This window comes from Electrophorus electricus, chromosome 1, assembly GCF_041902795.1.
Source record: "Electrophorus electricus isolate QZ-2024a chromosome 1, ASM4190279v1, whole genome shotgun sequence".
Taxonomy (NCBI): Eukaryota; Metazoa; Chordata; class Actinopteri; order Gymnotiformes; family Gymnotidae; genus Electrophorus; species Electrophorus electricus.
Genome location: NC_137497.1, coordinates 42214902 through 42241961, shown reverse-complemented (window position 1 = coordinate 42241961; position 27060 = coordinate 42214902). Strand labels below are relative to the sequence as shown.

Here is a 27060-nt window from a genome sequence, read left to right as displayed (position 1 = left end):
AGGCAGCTACAGTACATGGTGCAGATGATCTCATCCAGTGTATTAAAACCCAGGACTGTTTTTTACTTTGTAATGTTGTAATATTATTTCACTCAATAAACTCAGAGGTTAAACCCTCAGAAAAAGGCTATAAAGACAATACATGACAAACATACAAAACATAACACTGAAAATACAGGACAAGATTTTAAAAATGAAGCTCAAGTCTCATGGTAATGGTTAAAATTTCAGTTTTAGGAGAATAAGAGATTAACAAGTGGGCCTTCAGCATGTAGCACCTTACTGGAACAGTTTAGGTCCATATTTGCATGTGAGGGTGTGGGGTACTCAGTGGGGGGAAGAAAAACAGTTTCAGTCATTTCTGTGGCACATGTGAAGCTCAGCTAGCTGAACACCAGCCGTATCAGACCAGTGTCAAGTCATGAAAATCAAACCTGTTTAAAAATGTTATGGACATGAAGAATTTTAGGCTATTTTATTTATATAACATGTTTCATACACTAGGCAGTTCAGTGTGCTTTACAGATTAAAGAGTAAAAGATATAAATAATTTAAATAGAAAAGATAATTTAGAAAAAACCTGGAGCATTCTTGTCCCTAGAAACAGCAACACAGTCACACTGGCACGTAATTGTGGACCCCATATGCACCCCATGTGGACCTTGTGTGCACCCCGTGTGCACCCCATGTGGACTCCATGCAGCCTTGCAGACCAGACAGCCTTATCCATGCAACTGTTTAAACTTTGTATACATCATGTTTAAAACCATACATCCATTAGAACAGTTTAAACCCATACATCCATTAGAACAGTTTAAACCCATACATCCATTAGAACAGTTTAAACCCATACATCCATTAGAACAGTTTAAACCCATACATCCACTAGAGCAGTTTAAACCCATACATCCACTAGAGCAGTTCAAACCCATACATCCATTAGAACAGTTTAAACCCATACATCCACTAGAGCAGTTCAAACCCATACATCCACTAGAGCAGTTCAAACCCATATATTCACTAGAGCAGTTCAAACCCATACATCCACTAGAACAATTAAAACCCATACATCCACTAGAGCAGTTCAAATATGTGTTAGAATAGATAAAACCCATATAGCCAATGGCACAGAGTAACCTCATATATACATCATCACAGACTATCCTTATATATACATTAGTACAGCCTTAGCTCATATACAATAGCTCAGAGTAACCTCACTAGTTTAGTAGCAATTATTGCTATGTCCTGTTGATGTTTTGGCATAGTTTGTTAGCTACCTATGTTTATAATTAGCTATTTATAAATCTAATTACCTCTCAGTTTATCATAATTCTTTGTCTTGTTGTTTTTGTAGTTTTTTGTTTTAGCATTTTTTTTTTTTTTTTTTGCCTTTTGTCCAGATGAAACTACTTTGGGTTTACATTGTGTACTTTGTTTCAAAGAAAACTCTTAAGATCCGAAGTCATTTGAGGCTTAACTACAGGAGATTTGCTGGGTTGAAATCAGCAGTATTAGTCAGTTATAGAAAATCTTTCACTGGTTAGCGTCAAAAGTTCAGTTTTAGATAAGAGATATAAATGCTGTGTCATGTGATTTCTGACTTTGTAAAGAGATGGACAGTTGCTGCAGTGGTCTTTTCTGAGGACAACTTTATCTGTGATCATTTCGCTTCCGCAGTGGTAAATATTACTACAGCCAATCACTGGCCGTTTTAGTGTAGGTGTGCTGAATGCTTTAGGAAATCTGACCCAAGTCACTAACAAACAAATGCTGGTGTGATCAGAAAAGCAGTAAATCACATGAGTTAAGGCCTTAACTTTCTACTTTACACAGCGTGATCATTTGGCCATCCTCATTATGTGTGACTGGCCTGTTGGCCTTCCAGTGCTTCTGATGTATGGTGTGTCAATGGGCCTCCAATTCCCATGATTCACTGAGCTTGCTGGAAGGCTGCCACATGTTGGGCAGTAGTTGGGTAAAACAGCTCAGAAGTAATGAACCAGAGGACTGGTAATCAAACATGTGGTTCTGTGACATGGTGATTGTGCAATAATTCACACCACTGAGCACAGGCTTTTATGCTTCCTTAATGATCTAGCACGCTGCCTGGGTCCATAGAGGGTGATTTGCCTGCTCCCCCATGGCCCGCTCAGTGGGAGTGAACCAGTGAGGCTGAAACGAAACGCCAGCTGGTAAAATACAAGCTCTCAGAGGCCTACCCACCACAAAATACAGCTCCTGGACATGAGAGGGAGAGAAGATTTAGGGTGTGATTTAAACATTAAATAATTTGGTGCTCTTACTGTTATTTTCAGGGATTTCAGACTGACATGCAAGTGACAAGTAAGTTGTATTAATGTTTGTCAGACTGTGGTTTATCAAAGATGTAATCGTATGTACAAAAGGCATGCTGCTAGTAAGAGGCACGGGTTGTATTATACTAAATAATTACAATTACCAGCTCTAACCAATTAGGATTTTCCCTACCAAATGTAGCAGTTGTCATACCTATGTCAGGCCTTTACGTGAAGGCATTTGAATGGAATACACAGTAAGATAAGTTAAAACTGTGCTGAACATTGTGACTGGTCTCTTCAGGGCAGGAAAGGATCATGAACCTTGTAGTGATTTGTTTCAACACGAAAAATAGCAAGTACAAATGACATCTAATCTTTGCAGTACAGATAATGTTGTACAGAATCTTAAATCTGACTTAATTGAAATGAGAAACTTAAGCAGGTTTCGTCTCTAACCATTGTACTTAACAACAGAAAACAGAACAAGTGTTCCCGACATGTTCATAACACAAGTCATTTTCATTATATGAATATGAGAGTATCACTGTAGTGAATATGTTGATCATACCTGCTACCAGTTTATCAAGTTTATGTGGTGCTGGGGCAGAATTGAAAATTTGATAGGAACTGTATTTCATTATATTTTTTTTATTTTTATGAACAAAATTATGAAACATCTTGCTTATCATTCTCGCAAATGTTATAAATACAAATACTACAATTCTTTCCTCATGAACTCTCTCGCTCACTCTGTCAAACACTCTCTCTTTCCCCAATGTGGTTTTAGGTCAGCCATGAAATGATCAAAAAGTGCCTACAGGGGCAACGTTGGATACTTTTCAAACACACACACACACACACACACACACACACACACACCCTCTTCACGATGTGGTTGAGTAGTTTGCAGTGTCCTCACATGACCCAGAGAATCAAAGCTGGGCCAAATCGTTCCTTAGAAGCACCATATAATAACACTCATTGTGAGCATAGTTAAGAAAGTACATTTTATTACTGTTTCACAGTGATTAGATTTCATTATGAAACCAATACATTTTTCCAAACATAACGTAAATGAAATATTTGCAGGTTGTTGTGAGCAGTACCGTCATGATTTGGTTTTTCAACCAAAGCCAGTATGTAGTGTAAACATCTTCTAATCTGTCTTTTGTTCTTATTTTGCATCTCATGTCCTGTGTAGGTGCAGTACACAGATAGGCAGACAGACAAAGATTTCCTGACCTATCTCACCCTGTCACCTGTACACATGACGTTTAGTGGCAGTGCCAACTCCATCCAAGCCAGCCATGACCAGGTAGGTACTCTACGCCAAACACTAATGCGGTAAAATGCTCCACACTATTTGGAAAGAAAGAAAAAAATAAAATTATATATATATATATATATATATATATATATATATATATATATATATATATATATATATATAATTATTATTATTACTTTATTATTAAGCAGGACCAGTCTGTTTTTTATGTTTAATTGAATTAAAAATGCAATTATATTTAATTAAAATAAGTAAAATATGGGTTCAACCTGGACAAGTCTGACCTCCATTTAATTTAGTTAAACATTTTAAGTGATAGAACTAAAATTATGTAGTGAAGTGAAAGATAACAATAGGTTTTTATTAGAGGTGGGTAGTAATGCGATACATTTACTCTGTTACGTTTACTTAAGTAACTTTTTGAAGGAATGGTCCCTTTCCGAATTTTTATACTTTATACTTTTTCTCAATTACATTTGTGAAGTAAAAAATGTACTTTAACTTTTAATTCATCAGCGTTCCTCCCATTACATTTTAAAACAACTTTTACATTTTGCATGTTTTGCCACAACCTGTCTAGTGTGGGTTAGTGAAATCCCTAAAGATGATCACTGAGTGAAATCTCTAAAGATATCTGGGTGCCACCGTATTACGTCAGTTAAACAACTGGACAATAGACATAATGAGCAGAGAACAGGCACATTTTCTGGCCTGGGACTCGCCATATACCCTTGCAAATATCCTTTTCTTTAAGACTCACATATCTGTGTGTGAAATTGGCTCCTAATGTCTTTTAATTATTAATATGAAAGTACAGTGTGGTCCAATGTCAATGATATTCTAAGAAAAATGGCTAGCCAACTAACCTACATAGCTATAAACTATAAGCAGCAGAAAAATAAATGCAGCAGCTGAACTGAACTCATGGCCTGTAGGAATGCATACCCTATATTCAGGCATATTTTCAAGATTCTAAAATTAAGGATTCTTATATTTATATTTCTTTCGATCACATTCTTTCAATCGCAGTTGTTAGCTAGGCAAAGTAGCTAGCTAGCTAGCCAGCCAGTCTAACTGATTGGTCACCTAATTGTGCCATAAATATAACAAAAAGTAAAATGTTAAGCAAGTGACCTTGGCCAAGAGCTCGGACTATTCCCACAAATTGTACTAATCACAAAGTGAGCACCAAATCCAGTGTGGTATTTGTGATTTATGTTGTATGCACAATAGTTAGCCTATCTATCTATCTATCTATCTATCTATCTATCTATCTATCTATCTATCTATCTATCTATCTATCTATCTATCTATCTATCTATCTATCTATCTATCTATCTATCTATCTATCTATCTATCTATCTATCTATCTATCTATCTATCTATCTCTCGCTCTCTCGCTCTCTCTCTCTCTCTCTCTAATTTTGGCTTCTCTGGTTGTAATAGTGTTTGTGAATTGAAATTTAGACACATTTGTTTTATTATAGTGTCTTGCTACCTTGGTTGCAAGAATTGTATGAAGAGAGATTTGTTTTCTACTTTTAGCTTTAAACCTTAAGCTTTAAAAAGAGATTACAATTAACTGAACAAGATTCAAAAGAAATTGCCATCAAAATTGCAATTAAGTTATCAGAAAATGCCTGGCCATTGTCCTCACTGTTAGTGATAGGAATCATTTAGTTACAACATCAGCATGCCAGACTGCATTTGATTGCTTTTTTATTCGTCTTCTTACTTTGAGTAATTACCACAGAAACGTTCCTCTGATCCGAGCGCGTTTTCGGGACTGAGCGGTATTCCGTAGGGAGCTTATTGTCTGCCTTCATCCATGCAGAAAACCCATTGCTTACATTACCTAATCTAAACATAGCACAGCCTTTGTTCTGCCCTTCAAAGTTCTCCCTTCAATAAAGCCTGCTCTGTAACTGCTAATGGGCCTTTCTGTTGCGAGAGGACACAGCCGCTAAAGCAAAATTAAGGCAATATAGGCCACAGTCTTGTTCTTGCCAAGAGCAGTGGTGCATGACCGCCTGCGGGGGGGGGGCTTTCTTCCCCAGATCCCTTAGTACAGTGGCATTCTGTCGCGAATGGACTGCAGACAATGAGTGCGGAGTGTTTGTGAACAGGAGCAGTCGCTCACACCTGACGCATGGCAGCTTAGCGACAGGCAGTGAGTCGCTGTCATAGCAACACAGTGCTTGTGTGGGTGGGTGGGGCTTCTGGAATAATGTCACCCCAAGGACCCATCATGCTGATGGGGTTAATGCGAATGTCTGCTGGTAACTGCTTGACACTGGTCTCCAACACGGATGTGGGTCCTGAGGGCGATGACTCAGGTTCACATACACTGCAGTGCTGATTGGTTGTAGCACATGTGGGTAGAGCCCTGAGTGCCAGAGGCATTCAGATAGAGGGCTTATCTCTCTAATTAGACGTTGTTAATGTAGTATGTAGGGATGTGATGGGTCCAGTGATAAACATTTCCTGGAGTGTACCAACAGACCGAGCGAGAGCCTGAAAGAGCACTCGCATTTCAATACAAATAATGAGTTTCAGCTGCTAGAAACCTCACCATGAGACATGTCTTGGGTGAGCACGTACTCGCTGTCAAAAAGGTCCATGGCCTGTTGGAGTTTTTCATTGAGTGCTTGAGATTGCCAATCTGAAGGCAGTAGAAGATCAGGCTGTGCACTGTGTAGTGCTTGCCTTTGCATCCTGCTGAAGTGAAGAGTGCAGCTTTAGCTCATGATCTGAGTCCTGGTGAGAGCTGTGCAAATTTGCTTCTTAATATTCACAGCTCTTACCAAATCAGGCTGGATAGGAAGCCATTGCTCTGTAATTTACCGTAGAGAGTGACAGCCCTCCTGATCCAGGCCTTGTGTGTGGCTAGAGGGTCTCCATGCAACAGATGTGCAACTGGCAGCCCCTGTTGAGCCTGTGTCAGCCCAGCCTGTGCCTCCTTCCCAGCACACTTTCATCCTGCCCCTGCTAACCACTCCTAGTGGTCTTCCTCCCCCCTGGATAACATAAAGACAAACCAGACATAACAGACCTGGAGTTTGGTTGTGTTGTTGACCTTGTTGGATTGCACACTCCTCCGAGATAGATTTGTTCTTCTAAAATTTGTTACACGTTTCTTATTTGTTACTGCATCCTTGTCACTGTCAGGGATTGGGTTGTTTTTATGTTTTTCTTAGAGTGTGGTTCTTAAAAATCTTTAGCCATTATTGGCCTTAAAGAGCCTTCAAAGAATCCCTGTTCCAGGGAACTGAAATGACCCAAGGGTGAGTCCACAGCAGAAACAGCCTTGTCCAACTGTGCACAAGGTGTTGCTTATCCAACAGGGAGGTTCTGAAATTGAACATGACGGGGCACATTTGGCTCTGGCTGCTGTGAGAGCACTCTGTGCTCAGCTGGTTACAGCCTTCCCATGAGTCTTTGTCTCCTGTGTCCCTGCTGAGGCCTGGGAATTGTGTAGCCTCATACATCATGGAGAGCTGATGATGTCGACAGGTCTTGAAGTTCTCACGTGAAGATAGAGAATCAGCCATGAGTGTCCAGAAGTTTTTAGATAATGCAAATAGTTTTTTTGCTTGATTTTTCTCACACTAAGTGCTAATATACTTTTTAGTGTATGGGATGGAAAGTGCTGAATTCACTCCTACTGAGCAAATCTAATTTATCTCGGCAGGTATATAAATGTAACTCTCCCAGTTCATTAAACACTAGTGATTTTACTTTGCTTTGACAGTCTGCGGGATTGGAGGGTGGATTAAAAGACCTTGATCTGTGAAGCAAATGTTTGGTTTTGTCAAAACTACCTCAGTGTGGATGCTGAGAAAGTATTAAATGTACCCTGCTGGAATCACTGAAATCTGTTTAATTGATCTTAACTCGAATTCCCCACAAAGCAAACACTTTGTGAACATTTCAGAGCTCTGTTATTTTAATTAAGAGCCATTAGAGACAGCATCAAGTCTTCAGCAGACGTACATTCCTCTTGTCAGAATATGGCACTTTCATTACAACAGCCAGGAGAAATGGATTGTGAGAGTCAGTGCAGACACCTGTTGAGAGGATGGGTGGCTATAGACAGGCTGATTCATAGCAGGGAGTCTTTTGGTCCAGCCTTCAGAGGGTCTCCCACAGGGTGCAGGGCTGTTTGAAGTCTCATCTGGACTGAGCTGTGGACCTTTAGTGCAGCAGGCTGTCTGTGTCATAGGCCCCTGTGTGTGTCTGTGTGTGTGTGTGTGTGTGTGTGTGTGTGTGTGTGTGTGTGTGTGTGTGTGTGTGTGTGTGTGTGTGTGTGTGTGTGTTGGTGTGTGAGAGAGAGAGCTCGACAGCTGTTCACATCTCCTCTCTGTCACACACTGGGCCTTGCATAATGTCTCTGTCACCTCCAACAGCACCTGTAACAAATCCGTTTATGTAAAAGAACAGCCAAAAGATTCTTGCCTAATCTCCACTCTTAGAAGGGAATTATGATTTTTCTTTTTTGAATGGTACTTAATTTAAATCTTTATAAGAAACATGTTCATTTCAGACCACATTTAAAATGGAAATGCTATTAATGAAAATGGACAGTGTTATTAACAGTTGATATCTAAACACGTGAATGTAACTGGGCTCCAGCTGCAGATTGAACGCATTAGGCTTTCTCTATGTCTGCGAGACATGTATAGGAAAAGGCAAAGACACCAGGAGCACGCAGACTCCTCCACCTTTATACCTCCATCTCACACTGGTCATGGTGGAGCACAGTCAATATGTCCACTATCCACTGGGAGATGGTTACATGGAACAGGGAAAGTTCAGTTTGGTACTTCATTTAAGGATGTCTTTTATTATCTTTTTACAAGGCAGTTTGTCTGCAGAATACAGCCACTATATATACACACACACACACACACACACACACCAACAAATATCAACTAATAAATGTGCATGTGCTCATATACAATAAATAACACGAACTCTTACTAAAGCTGCGTTCAGTTAAGAAGAACATGAATAAAACTAATATGAATCAAAAAATAAATGCTAAAAAATTGAGCTAAACTACTGAATGCTTTAAGTACTTAACTATTTTGTTTGCTTGTTTACATTCATTTATTCATTCATACACCATTCATTCCACCAAACAGTCTCCTCTTTAGATACTGAAGAACATGGTGTGCTGATATGTATCTCTTCCCTTTGTGCACCTCCTGTGTGGGATCCTGCGGCCTGTAGCTTTGGACTTTCCCCTGTGCCGACGCCCTGTGGGGGGTACGGCTTTCCACAGCACACATTTGTCAAGTGGTCCCGTGCAGTGGTGAGACCCATTAGCCTGTCTTTGAACGCCGCTGTCTGAAGCATTCCCTCCAGCACCTCCCCTTTGCGCCCATCATTTCAGCAGACTCAGACTCTGCAAAATAAATAAGTGACCAGCACTACACCATCACTCACCCTCACCTGTCCGTCAACTGCTGTACTTAGGAAACGATTTTCAAAGTCAGGCAGACAGGAACGTGGGAAACCTCAAATGAGACCTCAGTGGATTGGGAGGCACGGGTTGGGGGGGTTGGGGGGGGTTGGGGGGGGGTCTCCCCTCACCATACCCCTCACCATACCCCTCACCATACCCCTCAGAGTGCCTAAAGCAGTGATAGCCAAGCCTGACAATCTAAACATGAACTTGCAGATTAAGGGGAACCTGATGACGGCTGAAGTGGCCTCTCCAAACCCAAAGGCTTGGTAATGGGGAAAACAACACGACCACCTATTAAGGCCTGGTTTAGCACAGTCCTTAGGGTCTCATCAGTCTCCAGCACTTAACGGCTCCTCTTCTGAGTTTGGTAAAAAACACTCATCCTTAGAGATGTGCTGGAGCACATTATTCACTTAAGCTGTGATTCAGCACCGCGAAATGTTCAGACTTGTTTGCACCATGCTCCTTGAATTGTGGGTATTAAAATTAAATGGGTTTCATTTTAAACATGTATGCAGCCCTGAATCCAAGATTGTTTCCATCACTGACTTGCAAAAGTCTGAAATAAAGTGCTCATAATAAAAGGGAGACCAGGGTTTTAGGTTTCTTTTTGCATTCAGCCAGCAGACCCTCTCCTCTCATGTTCGTCTGTAAGTGGCGATGACTGTTGCTCTTCCTCGCAGACGAGGGACAAGTACCTTCACTGTGGCTTGGCACATTTTGCCTTTTCCCATTTTTAAGTATTAGCTTAAGTTTTCTTTATCATCTCACACAAAGACATAAAAAAACTCTGTGCAGTGTGAGAACAAATGTTAGCTTTGTCTGCAAATGAATGTGTGAGTGAATGTTAGTGGTTAAATAATTGTTTGAGATCATATCAGCATCACACGCATTATTAAACGCTTACTACACAATGCGACTCTTCGCTCACCTGCTCCAACACTGATAGGTGTTACATTCATTAGCACCAAGGTGCCAACAGGGCTTGGTGCTTATCCAGCGGCCCTTGATCAGTGATCTTATGAGGCGTGTCTTCACTGTTTGTTTACACTGCTGAGTGAGTGCTGATTAATGACTGACCATTTACAGTCTAGAACCGTTTTTTTGCAAAGTGAAGATTTAGATTGTAGGGTGTAGGTTTAGATTGGATGGTACAGGTTTGGAATGGAGGCTGTAGATTTGGATTGGAGGATGTAGTTTTGGATTGCAGGGTGTAGGTTTGGTTGAGGCAGTTTTTCACAATTAGTTGTCAAATCTAGTTAAGTGCTAATGTTAGCTCTATCCTGATCCTTGGATGCACATTTATATTTAAAAGCTTTTGTTTGGGTCTTGTTTACTGTTTGTCTTATGTTTTGTATTGTTTTTTCATTTACTACATATTGGCACATGGTATTCTAGTATGAAACATATTTCTGTCAGTATTTCTATACATAAAAACAATTGAATAAGGTCATCCCTCACTCTTTTCTCAGGTTGAGCTTTTAGCAGCTACTCAATGTCACACTCAGTACTGTGAATCACAGAAGTAGTGTCTGATTCTGCTGTATAGATCCCTATCTGATCGAAGAGTAAACTGTAGGCAGGAACAAACACATTTGCAGATGTGAGTCCTGGGGCAGTAAGTGTTCTTTGTCTGGACTTCCAGTTGGGCTTTGGTGGGAAATCCAAAGCTTGAGATTGGCCCTTTACTTGATATGTGACACACGCTTTGTGGTTAAGAGCTTTTCAACATTAATCACCTCTGAGTGCTTCTCTAGCAACAAAAAGACCCTTTCAGCCAGTAATTGTCAGCACACAAGACAGTGAATCTCATTGTTTAGTAGTGATGAACCACAAGCAGCTCCTTTCCATGGCTAAGAAACATCATCTCCAGATGAATTGATTTATTCATAATAGAATTATTTTGATTTGCTTTCTAACAGGTTGTGACTAAGAGGTGTTCTTGCCAAAGTGCAGGTTATTACTTACACTGTAGCCTCATGACATGATGAGACATGGCTTTTCTTAATGAGACAACAGTGTGTTTGTGTGTGTGTTTGTGCATGTGTGTACGTGCGTGTGTGTGTCTGTAAATGACAGCAAGCAGATGGTAGTGTGTGTGTTATTTCAGTAAAGCTCTCATTTTGTGTAGATTGCTTAGTAGAATCTCATAAGTTGCTGGATCAGTTATAACCCCCTAAATCACTGTCTGTCTGTCAGGCTTTAAAAGAGCAACCTGAGACTGTTTTTCTATCTGTCTAGGAGGTCCTCTCATCTTTCTGTTAGTGCATTCACATGCGTCAGGGTCCAGACATCATAAAACGGCCGTGACCACGGTTGCGCTCAGGGTTAACACGGATTACAGCCTAGGTGTCACACACTCCTGCTGCTAAAACTAACAGCAGGCTTGGGGCTTCTCTTTGCCCTGTGTGTCCTGCTACCCTGAGCTCTCTGGCTTCCACGTATCTGGGTCTGAGGATCAGCTCTTCTCACCACCATCTGACACAAGCCCTGTCTGCTTTCAGTGTCATCTAACAGGCATTAAGCCCTCTTCCAGACACATTTAAACTTGTCTATCCATCTATTGCTGGTTTTTACAGAGTTTGTCAGGAAATCTGCAAATTTAAATTTGCGCTTTAAATAAATTGGATTAGTTCTGATCAGCAAACAAGGTGGATTATGGTCCTGTGTTGTGTGAACAACGCAACGTGGCTATTAAAATGTAAGAAAACTAAGCCATGGTAACATCAGTAGTGCATTGTAGAACAACTTTAGATTTAAGACCTTCAACTGCAAATATGTAGTATGCATCATTAAACAAATCAGTGATTTCCTACACAGATGTGAACTGCAGTGTCCTATCTCCATGTGGCATGTGCTCTGTAAGCAGTATGCCTTTCAACACATACAGACATCGCACAGTGGAGTACCATCTACTTCAACACTAAAATGAGCATGTTTTATGTTTGCACTTAAGTGTAACATGAAAGAACTAGACTTTACCTTTTTGCAAAATACAATTGGAAGGATTTTTTAAAATCATAAATGCATATTTTTTCATACTATTTTCTTCTTTAAAAGTGTGTGTATATGTACATATATATATTTATAGAGCCATAGAGTAATGGTAGAATACCTTCTCTCACACACACCCACACACACAGAGAGTTGGTTGAAGCCTTACTGTGTTTAAAGACTTTATCAAAAGTTTGTTGCATCATGTGAATTTCGCAAATTCCATGAGTTCCGAATCAAAACACCGATGAAATGTCTGAGGTTGATGAGGGCACTCACAGCACACCATAAAAATGTGATTTATTTGAGAGTTAATTTGTGTATTGTGATATCGGTATTGCAAGGGCAATATTACTGTAGCAGTGAACAAACTAGTCTGTATTTTGAGCAGTCTTGGGTTGTTTTTAACATATATCTTGACGATTCAGCTTCTTCATTCACTAAACAATTAATGTGAAAACTCTGTAGAACAAAACTTAAAGTGAAGCACATTCCAGACCCAGTGGAGCAGATGTGTGGTAGAAAGGGCCTACTTTGATTTATAAGAAGCTGGTCAGCAAGGGAATGTTTTCAGAAGCCACAGAGGGCCACGAGGTCCTCCATTAGTGCCTGACCTCTGATATGGGACGCAGAAGACAGAAAACCCGAGAGGAAGAGGCAGCAGTCCGAGTCCACAATGTCTGCTCATGTGCTGAACTCCAGAGCTGCTCACGTGCTGGACTCCAGAGCTGCTCACGTGCTGGACTCCCGAGCTGCTCACGTGCTGGACTCCCGAGCTGCTCACGTGCTGGACTCCAGAGCTGTCGCTCTCTTTCTTACCTGCCATCCATCTTGTGCTGCTCTCTATTACTCGTCTCTCACTCTTGGTCTCTACAGTCTAATTAGCTCCACCCTAGTGATGTAATTTAAACACATCACCTGGTGTTGACTGTCCCTTTGCCATGTTGTAATATAAGTTAATTAAAAAATTGTGTGAGGGAGCCCATTAACTCAAATGACAATCAATCTGTTAACTAAGCCTTTGGTGCAGTACTGAAAGCTCTACAGAGCTTGCTGGCCAGGCCCTGGATTGAGATCTGCTCTGTACACCTGTTGGGGTGTCTGTGAATGAGTAGTGAAGCTCACACGACTGATAACAGATCAGTGTTTAGATGGCAAATTCTTAACATAGCTGTTTAAAAAGTCTGCAGTGACTCCCAGCAGTCACTAGAGAAGGACTAGATGAAAGTTGACTACCTTGTTTTTCTTGTTGTGTCTTAGTCCAATTACTGGCAATGTCCTCACTAATTCACTGTCTGCTTGTACTTATTATTGAATCCAGCATTAAGTTTCATCAGAACACCTCTCGTAAGCCTGTGTGAATCTCTGACGTCACAGAGGAGAGCCCTACAGACGCATGCTCTTGTTCCCTCAAACGTGCTCTGTCTTCCTGGCCATACACGTGCTGCTTTTAGCTCAGCAGGGTCAGCAAGCATCTTTTTTTTTGCATCATGAACTGGAGATGTAAGATTGCAAGCAAGACTATATGAAATGTACAATTAAAATGTATTGTTTTGGTAGATGTTTCACTAAAGTACATTCTAGTGATTGTGTTATAACTTTTGTTTGTAGATCATTGATTGTAGAGGCAGAAACACACACCCCCACCCCCCTAAAAAAATAAAAGTTCACATATTACAGTGTGTTTGTTTTTGTTTGTTTGTTTGTTTTTAACAGCTTCCAAATGTGCACTGGGGTTGATGCAGAGGATGTGGATTAAAGTAATGAGCAGTAATGAACATGTGATCAGGGATTGGCTGCTCTCATTACCCCAGGCATTCATGCATTTTATTGGTGCTTCCTGATTGTTGTGGTGGTGGTTAGATCCTCTGAGGGGTGATGAGCAGTGCAGGAACGGAGGGGTATAAAACGCCGTCTGCCTGCAGACACTCTCAAGTTACAGGGTTTGGTTACCTGTGAGGCACATCTACACACACACACACACACACACACACACACACACACACACACACACACACACACACACACACACACACACACACACACACACACACACTCTCACTCACTCACTTACTCACTCTCACTTCAGCTGTGTAAAATGGCCTGTATATTCTTTTTCATGTACACCTTGGGTGATCAAATTCGAAATCTGAACGCAAGACCCTCAGTGCATTTACTGCCAGCTTCTCTGTCTTCTGGTGCTTTAAGTTTGTGCTTTATAGTGTCAGTTTCTGCGGTTAAGTAGCTGAAGTACATAGCCAAGGTTCTCTAGAGAACACTCTGCCTGAATATGGCTATTGATTAATATAGCCACACCAAGTCTCTCATTTTATTACTCATGCAAATCCCAGGAAACGATGACCATGCCCACGCCAAACCATAACTGTGCCATCGTTAAGCCCCTATCGATTAAAGGTCTTTTCCACCAGGTATGCAGGGACATGACAGCTGACTGCTGATAAGGTGGCCACCGTTTGCATTTTCTCTTGGCTTATCTGTGCGGCAGCCGTTCCCTCCTCTAACCTAATCGGGCCGCATCTCTCCACTCCAGCAGCATTGCTGAGTGAGATGTGATCTGGATTTGAGGGAGAGCCCTTACGTGCTCACGGCTGATTGGCTACGGCCTTGCTTACATACCACAGCTTTCCATCTTGCCCACGGTTCTGGGTGTGTAGGCGTGGGTGTGGGTGTGTGTTTGTTTCAGAACTACAGGGCAGGGAATGCTCCATCATGCACGGTGAAGTTCTTGATATCAGAGAGGCCTAGAATAACTACAGTTAGGTTTATTTAAGGACTCATTTAAGAATTTCCAATCCAAGATGTTTCTAAATCATTAAAAATCTATAAAAGTTAATTTTCACTATTTCACTTCAGACAAAGCAAAGACATTTCATGCAGCCTTTGTGTGTCTGTATGCATGCGTGCATGCTTGTGATTATGTGCACGTCTGTTTGTGTTGAAATCTTTTTCCACTGTGAGCAGTGATTTTCTGAATATTACTTGTTGGGTAATTTATGTGCAGTAGTAAAGATAGTGATGATCTCTGAATGTTTCAGTAATTATCATTTAACAATCGACAGAGAATTTCCAGTTTTAGATCATTCTAAATCTATAAATCATGATAAATGATAAAAAAAATGATAAATCATCTATAAATCATGATAACAAACTGAACAGTTAATTTTCACTATTGAAATAAACGTAAAACACGTTCACATTCTTCCAGTGATTAATATCTCAAATGCATCTGCAGTCAGTTTAGAAACTGCAGAGTGCTTTTTTTTGACCAGGATCCGCCCTCAGGAGTTCATGAAGTACAGTCTGTAAGTGAAGTGAGTGAAATCTTATAGCGCATCTAAACATTCTCAAAATGTAATTTTGTAAAGCAATAATGGAACAGGACGAGAGCCAAGATGTAAATGCTACAAAACTATGTGCACTCTAATTGAGTTAATCAAAAGCCTATTCAGATATTTCCTAAAGATGCATATTTTAGAACAAATTGCCTCAGTCTGTGAACATTTTGACTACATAAATAAATTCTGGTAAAAATTTTACATAACAATAAAGTAGGTGGGCCCTGACTGGCTGCCAGAGCCATTTACAGTCTTGCTCTGGTGCGTGATTGGGAGTGTGTGATTTATAAAGCGTGAGTGCTCCGTGCCGTCAGGACCCAGCCGCCGAGCTATGTGCTTACCCTCCCCTCATCCCATGTGGTTTGAGTTTTTGACGTGAGAGGTGCCATCCACATGGCCTACATGATGAGCAGGCAGGGCAGCTCTCTACCCGAGATCACACGTGGCACACCATCGCATTTTGGCTCCTTATTTATGACTTCCTATGTCAGCAGAGTTGTTGTCCCATGGGAAATTGAGGCGATTCCTGACCTGCCATAGTGGATCTGTTTCATGAGGACGCTGAATGTGGAATGTTGATTGCGCCAGGCTCATGGCACTACCTCAACAAACAGGAACTTTCACAAAACAGCATTTTTAGTCTTATTAATTTCAAGAGCTGCAGAGAGTGTATTGAGCTCAATGTTGGCACTAAGCCTATTGTAGAAAATCAATAATCTCTCATTATCAAAAACATTTTCTGCTGTTACTTTATTTAGCTTGGTCTGCACGTTTCTGTTCTGACTAGATGACTGAAATTTTTAGTTCTATCCGGTGTTTAAACTGGGAGTGTAACAGACTGTGCGGTGGTCAGGGGTGTGTGTGTGTGTAACAGGCTGTGTGCTGGTCAGGGGTGTGTGTGTGTGTGTGTGTGTGTTAGTTACATGCTGTGTGGTGGTCAGGGGTGTGTGTAAGTAATTTCTCACCTGGCTGCAGGAGACAGTGGCATGGGGTGCCAAACACTTGCAGGCAACCACATCTCTCAGGGTGCTCTCACCTGCCTTAGATAATACACCATCAGCAGGCGATAAGCGGTGGAGAATGAAGTGTGTGGGTGTTTGGGGTTGGGTGTAGTGGGAGGTGCAGTGTTGGAGCCTCTTGAGTCCCACCTACTATCACTACACTACAAGTTTAACCTCTATAAATATGTAATGATTTTACCCTTTACTGCCTTTGCCTTTCTACAATCAACAAGTTTTGCAGACAGGAGAATGAGCAATAGTATCTAAAGTGCAAATGTGTCGCCTATTAGCCACCTCATTTTCACTGTTATCTCTTCAGTGAGAGAGAGAAAGTTCTTCTTTGTTTGTCTCAGGGGGTGGGATGAGAACTTTCTGCTTTGGCTGTTTGGTCGAACAGCGTTGAGAAGAGGAGGGAGAGAGTGTAAGCTGGACCTGATAAGGGGCTGAAATTCCACGTCTGCGTCCTGTTGGGCTTGTCCTTTCGTGTGATTTCACAGCTCGTTGAGCACAGGGCTCTGGTATGTCCTGTTTCCAGAGTGGCTCGTTTCAAACGGCTCGTCTGCACTGCTGCTGCAGCTGTGCTTGTCCGCGCCCGACGCAGCTCTTCACGGATGTAAAATCCATTGGGAAGGCTTTTGGAAGCTCTCCCCTCGGGGAGCGGGTGCGCTGCAGCCCCGCGCCTCCCAGAAGACACAGGAATGTTACTGTGTGTCGTCTCCAGGGCTTTGAAGTGCGGGATGGTGGGCTGTGGGATTCTCTTTCCATTGAGCTCTCACGTTACTGCTGCAGTGCAGATGGAAGCAGGAGCCAAGGGGTGCCCGCTCGAGAGCTCCCAGTGCCACAGCAGAGCCATGCCAGCACTGTGCAATTTCGCAGACAGAAACTGCCGCATGGGTTCCTTCGCATTTCCTAATGTAGGGTTTGTTTATTCTAGAAAAAGATTCTTCAGTACATATCTCTCCATGGCATCTGTATCTTTTAATCTTCCTTTTGGGGACTGATGTAACATCAGTGTTTTTAATAAGAAATCTGTTTTATTTTCTTTAATGAAGCTAAAGCTGGGTAATAAGAACAGGGGAGAGCAGGGGTTTTTTTTTACATTCAGCTGGAGGTTTAGATAGTCCCAAAGCCTCTTGGGAGTTGGGGGGGGGGTGCACTGCTGTTGAGGTGGGTGGGTAGTTGGGTGTGTGTGTGCATGCATGTGCTCTTGTACACCCGCAGAGTGTTTGTTTGTGTTTCAGATCGCAGGCATATTTAATGTGGTGCCAAGGAAGTAGTGAAGGACTCCTCATCTTCAGGGGTTAATGGATGACAGCGCACCGTGTCCACCCAACACCCAGTGCACCGTGTCCACCCAACACCCACCGCGCTGTGTCCACCCAACACCCAAAATCCAACACACTGTGTCCACCCAATGCACTGAGTCCACCCCATTCTGCTCCCTGCCATGAGGTGGCAATCAAAGGCCGGGCTGGGGGGCGCAGTGCTGCTCTTGGCCTGGGACAGAAAATCAGCATGGTGGGAAACCCTGCTGGACCATGAGAGGAAAAGCAATGACTCAACCAGAACTAGAGCTTTATCTCTCCCCAGTAAAAACAGCAAATGATCAGGTCTGATAACTGCACTGTGACGCATAGCCCCCAGATGTTCCTTCTCTGGTCCATGAGGTGGAAGGAACTGAGGTGAGACCTGAAGGGCCTTTAATCTGCCCCAGTTACAGATGAACATGCTAACTCTATTGGCCTAGTCAGCACAAGAAACATGCTGTCTTAATCCAGCACACACTTTCTTTGTTCTGGTAATGTGAGTAATAAACTGTCAGCTTCCATCTACTCCCATGCTCCCCGTGGTGGATCCTAGACCCACACACACACCCTCTCTCTCTCTCTCTCTCTCTCTCTCTCTCTCTCTCTCTCTCTCTCTCTCTCCCCCCCTGCCTCACTCTCTCTCATGAGGGCTGGCCCGTCCATGCATCACTCCCCATCCCTGCCGTCTAGTGGCTCTCCGAGGGCTGGGGCTCTTCTCTTGGGAGAATTGCCACTGTTTAGCCAAGGCAGTCAAGGAAATGAAAATGCAATCACAAAAGCCATTAAAGCGGCCTAGAAAAATGACTGTCCGCTGTCTTTTGACAATGCTCTCCCTTCTCCTTCCACACTGAGATATTTAGCCATGTCACATTCCACATTCATTTCCCCCTGCTCCAGCCTTTGAACCCAGCAGCAAGGTGATGAATGAAACCCACAAAGTAGCATTTTGCTGGGACATATCCATTCTGTTGGCTAATGCCCTTGCTGAGTGGTGATGTGTTATCTATAGTAGGGTAAGTGGGGGGTAGCTCTGCATCTCATCTGATCCCCTAAGCGACAGAGATGGACCATTTCCAGGTTGTCGGCCTAAACTAAACATATTTCACCTGTGTTGATATCTGTCAGCCCCACTCTATCTCGTTAGGAGAATCCTGATGCAGCTGACGATTGTTAGTAAAGATAGGTGACTGTTTGTCTTGGACCCTGCGGCTTAGTGATAGGCTGTCAACCCATCTGCTTCGCTGATCCTTGGACCTTATCTGGCTCTAGAGAAGCAGATGTGTTCTGCTTATTTACCCAGTAACTATAATCATGCACACACAAACACACAAAATACTGGTAATCAGTCCTTTAATTGCAATTTATGGGTCAGATCAGAAAGTGAGTTCTAAGGATACGGAGATTAGAAGAGTTCCCAGCAGGCTTAGAAACTAGGGCCCTTGTGTGCATGTTTGATCGACATGTTTAGCATCCAGTGTAAATTACTTCATTTGCAGGCTCTGGTTCAGGAACGTATTCTCAACATGTGATATAGGACTGACTCTAGACACGATACGGAGATGACTCTATAACTGTGATCCAGAACTGGCTCTAGAAATGCAAAACTCTCTAGAGCACTTGATACCAATAGAGCAGTAATGCCACATTCATAAAGGTCGATTGCTGCACATTCTCTCGTCAGTCTGGACAAAAAGCCACCTGTATGTTTTTGGTGTGATTGGAGCGTAGTTATTCAAAACCTGTCCTCCTTTTTGTGATCTAGCTACATACTCGCCTCAGCAATCAATAAAACAATGAATTGGTGGAAAAGAGGTTTTGTAAGAGCCCCCGTGTGAATACTCTGGCTTTCCCAGAGTAGCAGGCCATGTCACCTATCATCAGTGTAGATTTCAGAACTAGACAAACCTAACACATTCCAGGCAGCCTGTTTGTTTGTGTGCATGTGTGGTTGTGGTGTGCACGTGTGCGTGTTTTTTCCACCATGAGCAGGGATTTTCTGAATATAGCTGATGGACAATATGTGCTGTAGGTGAGAGAGTGATTATTACTGAGACATTCAGACATTCTGTCTCATCATTTTAGACTTGATCCAGATTTCATTCCTCTAATATATTATTCTTTGGAACATTTAAGTAAGGGACTGTTGAGTTTGATTAAAGTATGCAGGGATACTAGATTGGGATGGGTTTGGGTGTGAATTCTCTTACTGTTCAGTGCTTCGTTTGAAGGACCTCTTTCTAGAAGAAACCTTATTGTTTCAGCTGATGTAGAGCCTGTGATAAGATCATAGAGGTTTCTATGTGCCAGTACTCTAAGCTTATGGACTGATAAGTTAGAAAGCACTAGAACTCTGTGTGTGTGTGTGTGTGTGTGTGTGTGTGTGTGTGTGTGTGTGTGTGTGTGTGTGTGTGTGTGTGTGTGTGTGTGTGTGTGTGTGTGTGTGTGTGTGTGTGTGTGTAGGGGGGAGGATATGTTGCAGGCTGAGATTTATGTCATGGTCCCTCCATGCTGTCCTGCACATCTGGTGTTCATTGGCAGTATGTTGGAGTAAAAGACAAAAGGCAGTGCAGTGTCAGAGAGCATCAGGTTCCAGCCAGGTGCATCAGTCCACTCATGACCTGGTTCTGTCACTGTACATCTCTCTCTCTCTCTCTCTCTCTCTGTCCATGTCTGTCTCTTCCCTTCTCCACCATCTGTTTTCTTTCTTCAGCACTGACTCAGTGCCATGTTGCTTTAATATTGCTCTGAAAGGTCTGAACAGGCACTGTCAGGCAGATGAGTAGAAGCTATGGCTTATGCTCTGTGACACTGCTAAGTGCCATTGGGAACTCTGTGTCCAACAACTGGAGCTCTGTGTCCAGCCATCAGGGCTCTGTGTCTGCTCTAAACAGCTGCACTGCACACACATTAACATGAAAGATCTTGTCCATGGAACTGATGGAAGTGAGGAACTGGGATATTTCAGTAAGGCTGCGTTTATATTTGTAATTCAGTTCCCTTGGTCCAGAGCAAAGGAAAAAATGATGCATTGTTGCATATAGTCCTGGTTCACTTAGCATTCACACTGACATATTTACCATCAAATCAGAAGATGTTAACAAAAGTCATATGGATGTCGCATGCTCAGTAAGCAACTTTTAAGAATAAATTTTGAAACAATAACTACCATAACATCAACCAAACTAAAACAATGCTATACACAGGATTAAAAGTTTGCATGTGTGGCATGATAATTTTACCAGTCGATACTTCAGGAAGAGCTGGAAAAATGTGCGAGGAATTCCTCCACTGTAGGAAGCGCACGTTTTGTGTGGTTTTTTTTCCAGGATTTGGGCCAAATGTCAATGAGACAATTTACCTCCTCATTTCTCCATGTTTGCCACTAGCTCACTACCACAGCTCTGCTCTCTTACAGGAGGGTTAGGGTCACGTCTTGCGACATCATGTCCTGTGTTTGGTCCTTTGGTGCCTGTGGTCTCTACTGTGTTCATACACTGTGTGCGCAATTATTAGGCAAGAGAGTATTTTGACCATATCATCATTCTTATGCATATTTTCCAACTCCAAGCTGTATAAATTTGAATGCATATTGGATTTAAGCATATCAGGTGATGTGTATTTATGTAATGAGGGAGGGTGTGGCCTAACGAGATCAACACCCTATATCAAGGTGTGCAGAATTATTAGGCAGCTACTCTTCCTCAGGCAAAATAGGCCAAAAAAGAGATTTAACTCTCTGAAAAGTAAAAAATTGTAAAAGTTCTTTCAGAGGGATGCAGCACTCGTAAAATTGATATTGGGGCATGATCACAGAACCATCAAACGTTTTGTTGCAAATAGTCAGCACGGTCGCCAGCAAAAAGACGCAAATTAATTGCCAAAGATTTGAGAAGACTCAAATGACCAGGAACCCAGTATGCTCCAATGCTGTCATATTCCAGAACTGTAACCTACCTGGAGTGCCCAGACGTACAAGGGGTTCAGTACTCAGAGACATGACCAAGGTTAGGAAGGCTGACCACCACTGAACAAGACACATGAGATGAAACGTCAAGACGGGGCAAAGAAATATCTGAAGACAGATTTTTAAAAAGGTTTTATGGACTGATGAGACGAGAGTGACTCTTGACGAACCAGATCGATGGGCCCATGGCTGGATCAGTAAGAGGCACAGAGCTCCACTTTGACTCAGACAGCAGGAAGGTGGAGGTGGGACACTGCTATTGCCTGGTATTATTAAACATGTGCTAGATGGACCTTTTCAGGTTAAAGATGGACTCAAAATCAAGTTTTAAAAATTATTATTTTTTTAAATGTCATAAATGTTTATTTGTGAATTTTGAGTTGTTTGTTTATTCTCACTTTAACAGATGAAAATAAACAAGTGAGAAAATTTTCATTTTTTCATTTAGTTATATGATAATTCTGCATACTAATAGTTGCCCAACAATTATGCGCACACAGATATTCTCCTAAGAAAGCCAAAACCTCACTTTCACTTTCTTAAATATTCAGGGTTGAGGTTTATTAACATTTTGGATTGACCGAGAGCACTGTAGTTGTCCAATAATAAAAAGAATCCTCAAAAACACAGCTTGCCTAATAATTGTGCACATAGTGCACAATTAAAGAAAACTAAACCGCGTACCCTTCTGCAGTGAGGCAGCAGACAGGAGACTCCTGTGTTGGTTTTTCACTGCACTCTGCCTCCCCTCATTTTATTGTTTTTTTTTTCTTTAATATTAAGTCATTCATGTTTGGGGGAAAACATGTAGTTTAGTAATTGTAAATGTATTCTTGGAAAAGAAAATTATCTAATGGTAGTTTGTCGATGGATTATTGATGGTGACTGCACATCTGCTTCTTTTGGCCCGTTTACCTATTACTTAGGTTTGTTTACCTGTTGTCGTGTTTTGTAATTCTAGCTAATACGCTGTAGGAATTTTTCACTCAGATTGTGCAGTTCCAGTTCATTTGTCAATTCTAGCACTTTCCAGTACTTTCTTTGGGCCTTATATCCATTTCCCAGTCCGTGGTTACTGTGGTTACTGTGGTTTCTGTGGTTACTGTGCTGAGGGTCTCTTTGCTCAGCCAGCAGGAATGGGAAGCCATGAGGCGGAGCTGAGGGCTGTGGTGTTGTTTGAAAAGCAGCTGATGGCGGTGTGACTCAGCAGCTCCTTCTAACACCACCTGCTCCTCTCTCCCACAGGCTGCTCTCAGTGCCTTGAAACAGCTGTCAGAACAAGGCCTGGATCCAGTGGACACAGCCGTCAAGGTAGAGAATGGATCATGTGAAATGTATGTACATAACCGCCCCCCACCCCCACCCCCAGCCGTCACACATACACACTCCCCAGTCTAACACCCCTGTCGCCATCCCTCTGCCACACACTGGCCTGGGTGATAGATATGTCCTTTTAGAATGTTAGAGACGAGCAATGAGTGACACAACTGCTAATGTTGTTTCAGCAAACGTTGTTTCGGGAAACTGATTTCAGAAAGTCTCTAGTTTTTGTTCCATATGCTGTAAATGTTACTAGTCAGTATGTTAGTAGTGAGTACATAACAGTTAGTAGTCTGTATGTTAAATGTAGTCAGTGTGTGCAGTAGTCAGTGTGTGCAGTAGTCAGTGTGTGCAGTGATGGATTCTGGGCAGTGAGGGATTCTGTGACCTGAAAATACTGAATTAGTTAAACTCCCTCTGTTGGCTGATCTTTGCTTTAATGAGTTTGTAGCAGGTAGTTAATGTTCTTTCAGCCCATTCATTAATGCCCCATAAAACCACTGTGGTAAAGTGATTTACCTGACCAAAGGCCTGGAGTTCATGCAGTATCTCTCTGTGTCATGTACGTACACACACACACACACACACACACACACACACAGAGAGAGTCAGGCACCAGCTGTGAAAGGTGGAACTCTTGTCTGGGTGTGTGGCTCAAATATACACACACAAATTATGCTTTAGATGGTAAAGGGTCTGACAAACATCCTCTGCTGGAAACCATTTCCAGTTCTCATTTCATTATAAGGAAGCACTTTGCATGATCTCCATCCAGCTAAAATTTAGGCATCTGCTATAGGAAAAAGGGCTCTCTCTCTCTCTCTCTCTCTCTCTCTCTGTGTGTGTGTGTGTGTGTGTGTGTGTGTGTGTGTGTGTGTGTGTGTGTGTGTGTGTGTGTGTGTGTGTGCACGCACAACCTTTTGACTACTGCATCTGATGAGCAGAGCACTAAAGAATGAAATATAACACTGGAAATGATGGACACACCAAAACGGAAACCACTCCAACCATTCCAGAATATTTTTATAGTAGGTGTGCCATAAGAAAAGGTTAGAGGGCTTTATTTTCAGTGTCCTCTGTCTGCAGTGCAGTCAAAAGTTAGGACAATGGAGAGGGCAGGGGGCGCGAGGGCTGGTGGGTGGGGGGGGGGGGGCGTTTTACTGCATGACTGGGTCACTGTGAAGAGAGATCCTCTAAGAAATCTGTCACCTTTATGAAACAAAGGAGCCTCACTCTACCCTTCTCATGGGTCACACTTTGAATCTGAATTCTGGTTGTACTACTAAATTCAGAGGATACTGTCAAGATGAAGTGTGCTGCTGCCAGCACACTTTCTAAGTAAATTTCCTGGAGCAGGCAAGCAGTTTTGTGCAGTTGTAAATTGTTATTCTTTTGTGGAGCTGTTCTCCTGGACTCTGGGCACAGTGTCGAATGTGTTGTGTTTGCTGTGCAGACAGGCGAAGCTCCTGACCGAGAGGGCTGACGGTAAACAGACTAACTCAGGCACCACTGCTCAGGACTGCAAGGATCCAAAAGTCGTCGTCTAGGAGCTGAAGCCTGTGTCACACCTCTGCAGCAGAGCCCTGGCGACAGCTGCTGCATCCTTCCACACACGCCAACATGCAATAGGGTGGATGTGTCCCAGGAAAAAATGATGGATTTAGGGAGGAAAAAACATTCTTTCAGTCTATGTGAAGACAACACTATCTTAACACGACATTTATTTACTATGGAGAAATTAACTATTAAAAGAAGCAAGCAAGCAAGTATCTATATAAAAGACTAATCTGTAATGATTTTTTGCATGGTACTGTTGACTTCAAGGGAAATTTAACTGACTATATAGAGCAATTCCCTAATTGATAGATGTTTTGATTTTTATTTTCACTAGTCTCCAAGTGGTATGGATAAAACAGATGTATATCATGCCATTGATACAAAAAATATTATTGGGGGAAAAACCTTCTGTAGTTTATTTTGGGAAGAGTACATTGTTTTCTTTTTTTTCCTCTTAATCTATGAATAACAGTGCTTGAGTATTTAAAGATTAACCAATGGCAGTGCTGTGAAAGTTGTAGTTGTTGTCTTCATATATATTCACCCAGCTTTATCTTTTATGCTGACATAAAGCATTCATTTATCTATATGGATGTGTATGACTTGCAGAGTATCAAATGCAGAAGAAAAAAAACCCAAAAGGATAAAACTGGTGTTAGAACAAAGCAGTATTGGCTGCAGGAGACTGAAAGAAATCTGAAGGAAATCTGCATTCCCCCAACCAGGGGAAACGGAGGCTTTGGGAGCGCCCACCAGCTGCCCTGCCCTCTGACATGATGTTCCCTGAAAACAGAATTCCAGAAAGTCTGGCGATGGGAATGTGGTCTGTTATTCTGGACCAGTCAAGGCCATTAGGTTCTCCAGGGTAGGCTTCTCTGCTCCTGACCCGGAAGCTGGGCTGCTAGAATGATGGCTAGTGCTTTCTGGTAATTCTGTTTCTGTGGTTCTTCTCCTTCCAGTTTTGTCCAACACATCTACACCCATGTTTGTGTGTTGTATTGATGCATCAACTGAGTGCTTTTAATAACTGCATTCTGGAAAAGCTTTGAAAAGAGAGCCTGTTGTCTGAAAGCAGGTTCTCTTTCCAAATTACATGACACAATGAAATAAGTATTAATTACTTGAATCTGTTTTGGTCACTTTCCCAGGAGGGCATTTTTCTCTCTGTGAATGCATAGTGTGAATGGATAGTGTGATAAAAGTTTCAGTTTCAGAACTGCAGTAAAATCACATCAGTTCTTGTTGAAAAAAAGTGTTGTGTTGTTTCTTTCACTCTTTATTAAGTATAGAGCAGAATTTCATCACCCTGGAGAATCGAGGGGGATCCAGTGCTCTCCCTTGGGGAAGTGTGATTCAAATACAAAATAGTCATTTTATTCTAGCAAAAATCTAATAAACAATCGTAATGAGGCCCAATGTTTTTTTGCTTTCTTCCTTTGTGCACAGTGTGCACAGTCTGGCTCAGTGGCTCCTGGGATATAAAACCGAACCGGATCCAGACATTGCTCTCATTAAGAAGTGCTACCAAGCCAAACAAACCTCCAAACAGACAACAACATTTTCTTTAGCTGACAAATAATATTTGCACTTTGTAGCAACACAACTGTTTTTTGTATTTTTATTTATTTTTTTCCAACACATGGTGTGAATTAGTCACAGCAGGCCTTCTGCTGGAGCATATGGTGTTGGCGTAACATCTCAGAGTTGTGTGTGAACGAACCCCTACCTTAATGACTTAAAGCTTCAATGATATGTGATCAGCCATGGTAACAGAAGTCTAAAAGTACTGCAGGTTATTGCTGTTGAGTATAAGAAGGGTGTCAGTCAATACTGCCAGTATACTGGTGTAGTTCTTTCTGCTATGTGTTATGCAGGTGGAATCTTATCTCTTCGGGTTCTTTAGAGTCCTTCTCAGATTATATAATAGCACTTGCTCTCGCTCGCTCTCTCTCTCTCTCTCGCGCGCGCGTGCTCTCTCTCTCTCTCTCTCACTCACACACACACACACACACACACACACATTTGTCCACTGTTGTGTTCATTAGCTAAAAACTAAACACATAGATGCATGTGTAGCTATGCAACCTCAAGCGCAAACTGTCCTACTTGTTTTTTTAATTGACATGAGAAGATTTGTTCATGTTAAGTCCAGTAACCGAGGCAATCCAGTGTCCATAATTATGGAAGCCAAATGTTATTCAGTGATCTGATGGTGTGCACGCATTAGTATACCTGTTCATTTTTGCTAGCTAAGATACAGTTGTTATAAAGATCAGTGTTGCATTACGTGTTATGTACTGTATTTATATTGGGGAAGTCAAGCTTGTATATAAGTCATTTTTGTAGATTATTCTTTTTATTAGAGTGCTTTTTGTAGGTGAAATAAAAAATCAACAAGAATATGATAATTATTCTTTGTTTTACGCTGACCTGCAATTTAATTAAGATAAACTGAGCAAATTCAGCTAATAGAGAAAGTCTGGGTGACCTGGCCACTAGCCTA

At 41.9% G+C, this 27060-nt stretch overlaps 1 protein-coding gene across 8 annotated transcripts in view; it reads left to right on the top strand.

Annotated features, from left to right (window-relative positions):
* Positions 1-27060, top strand: part of stau2 (staufen double-stranded RNA binding protein 2) — a 65556-nt gene that overhangs the window by 36845 nt on the left and 1651 nt on the right. For 5 of the 8 annotated variants that reach the window (XM_027023972.3, XM_027023970.3, XM_027023973.3 and 2 more), the window contains 3 exons: positions 3502-3615; positions 22926-23014; positions 24454-25968. In XM_027023972.3, the coding sequence (XP_026879773.2) occupies positions 3502-3615; positions 22926-23014; positions 24454-24547 (297 nt within the window). In that variant the 3' untranslated portion in view covers positions 24548-25968. Of the gene's footprint in view, positions 1-3501; positions 3616-17650; positions 17702-22925; positions 23015-24453; positions 25969-27060 lie in introns of those variants that run through there. The other 3 variants (XM_081720546.1, XM_081720567.1, XM_081720560.1) reach the window with 3 other exon arrangements.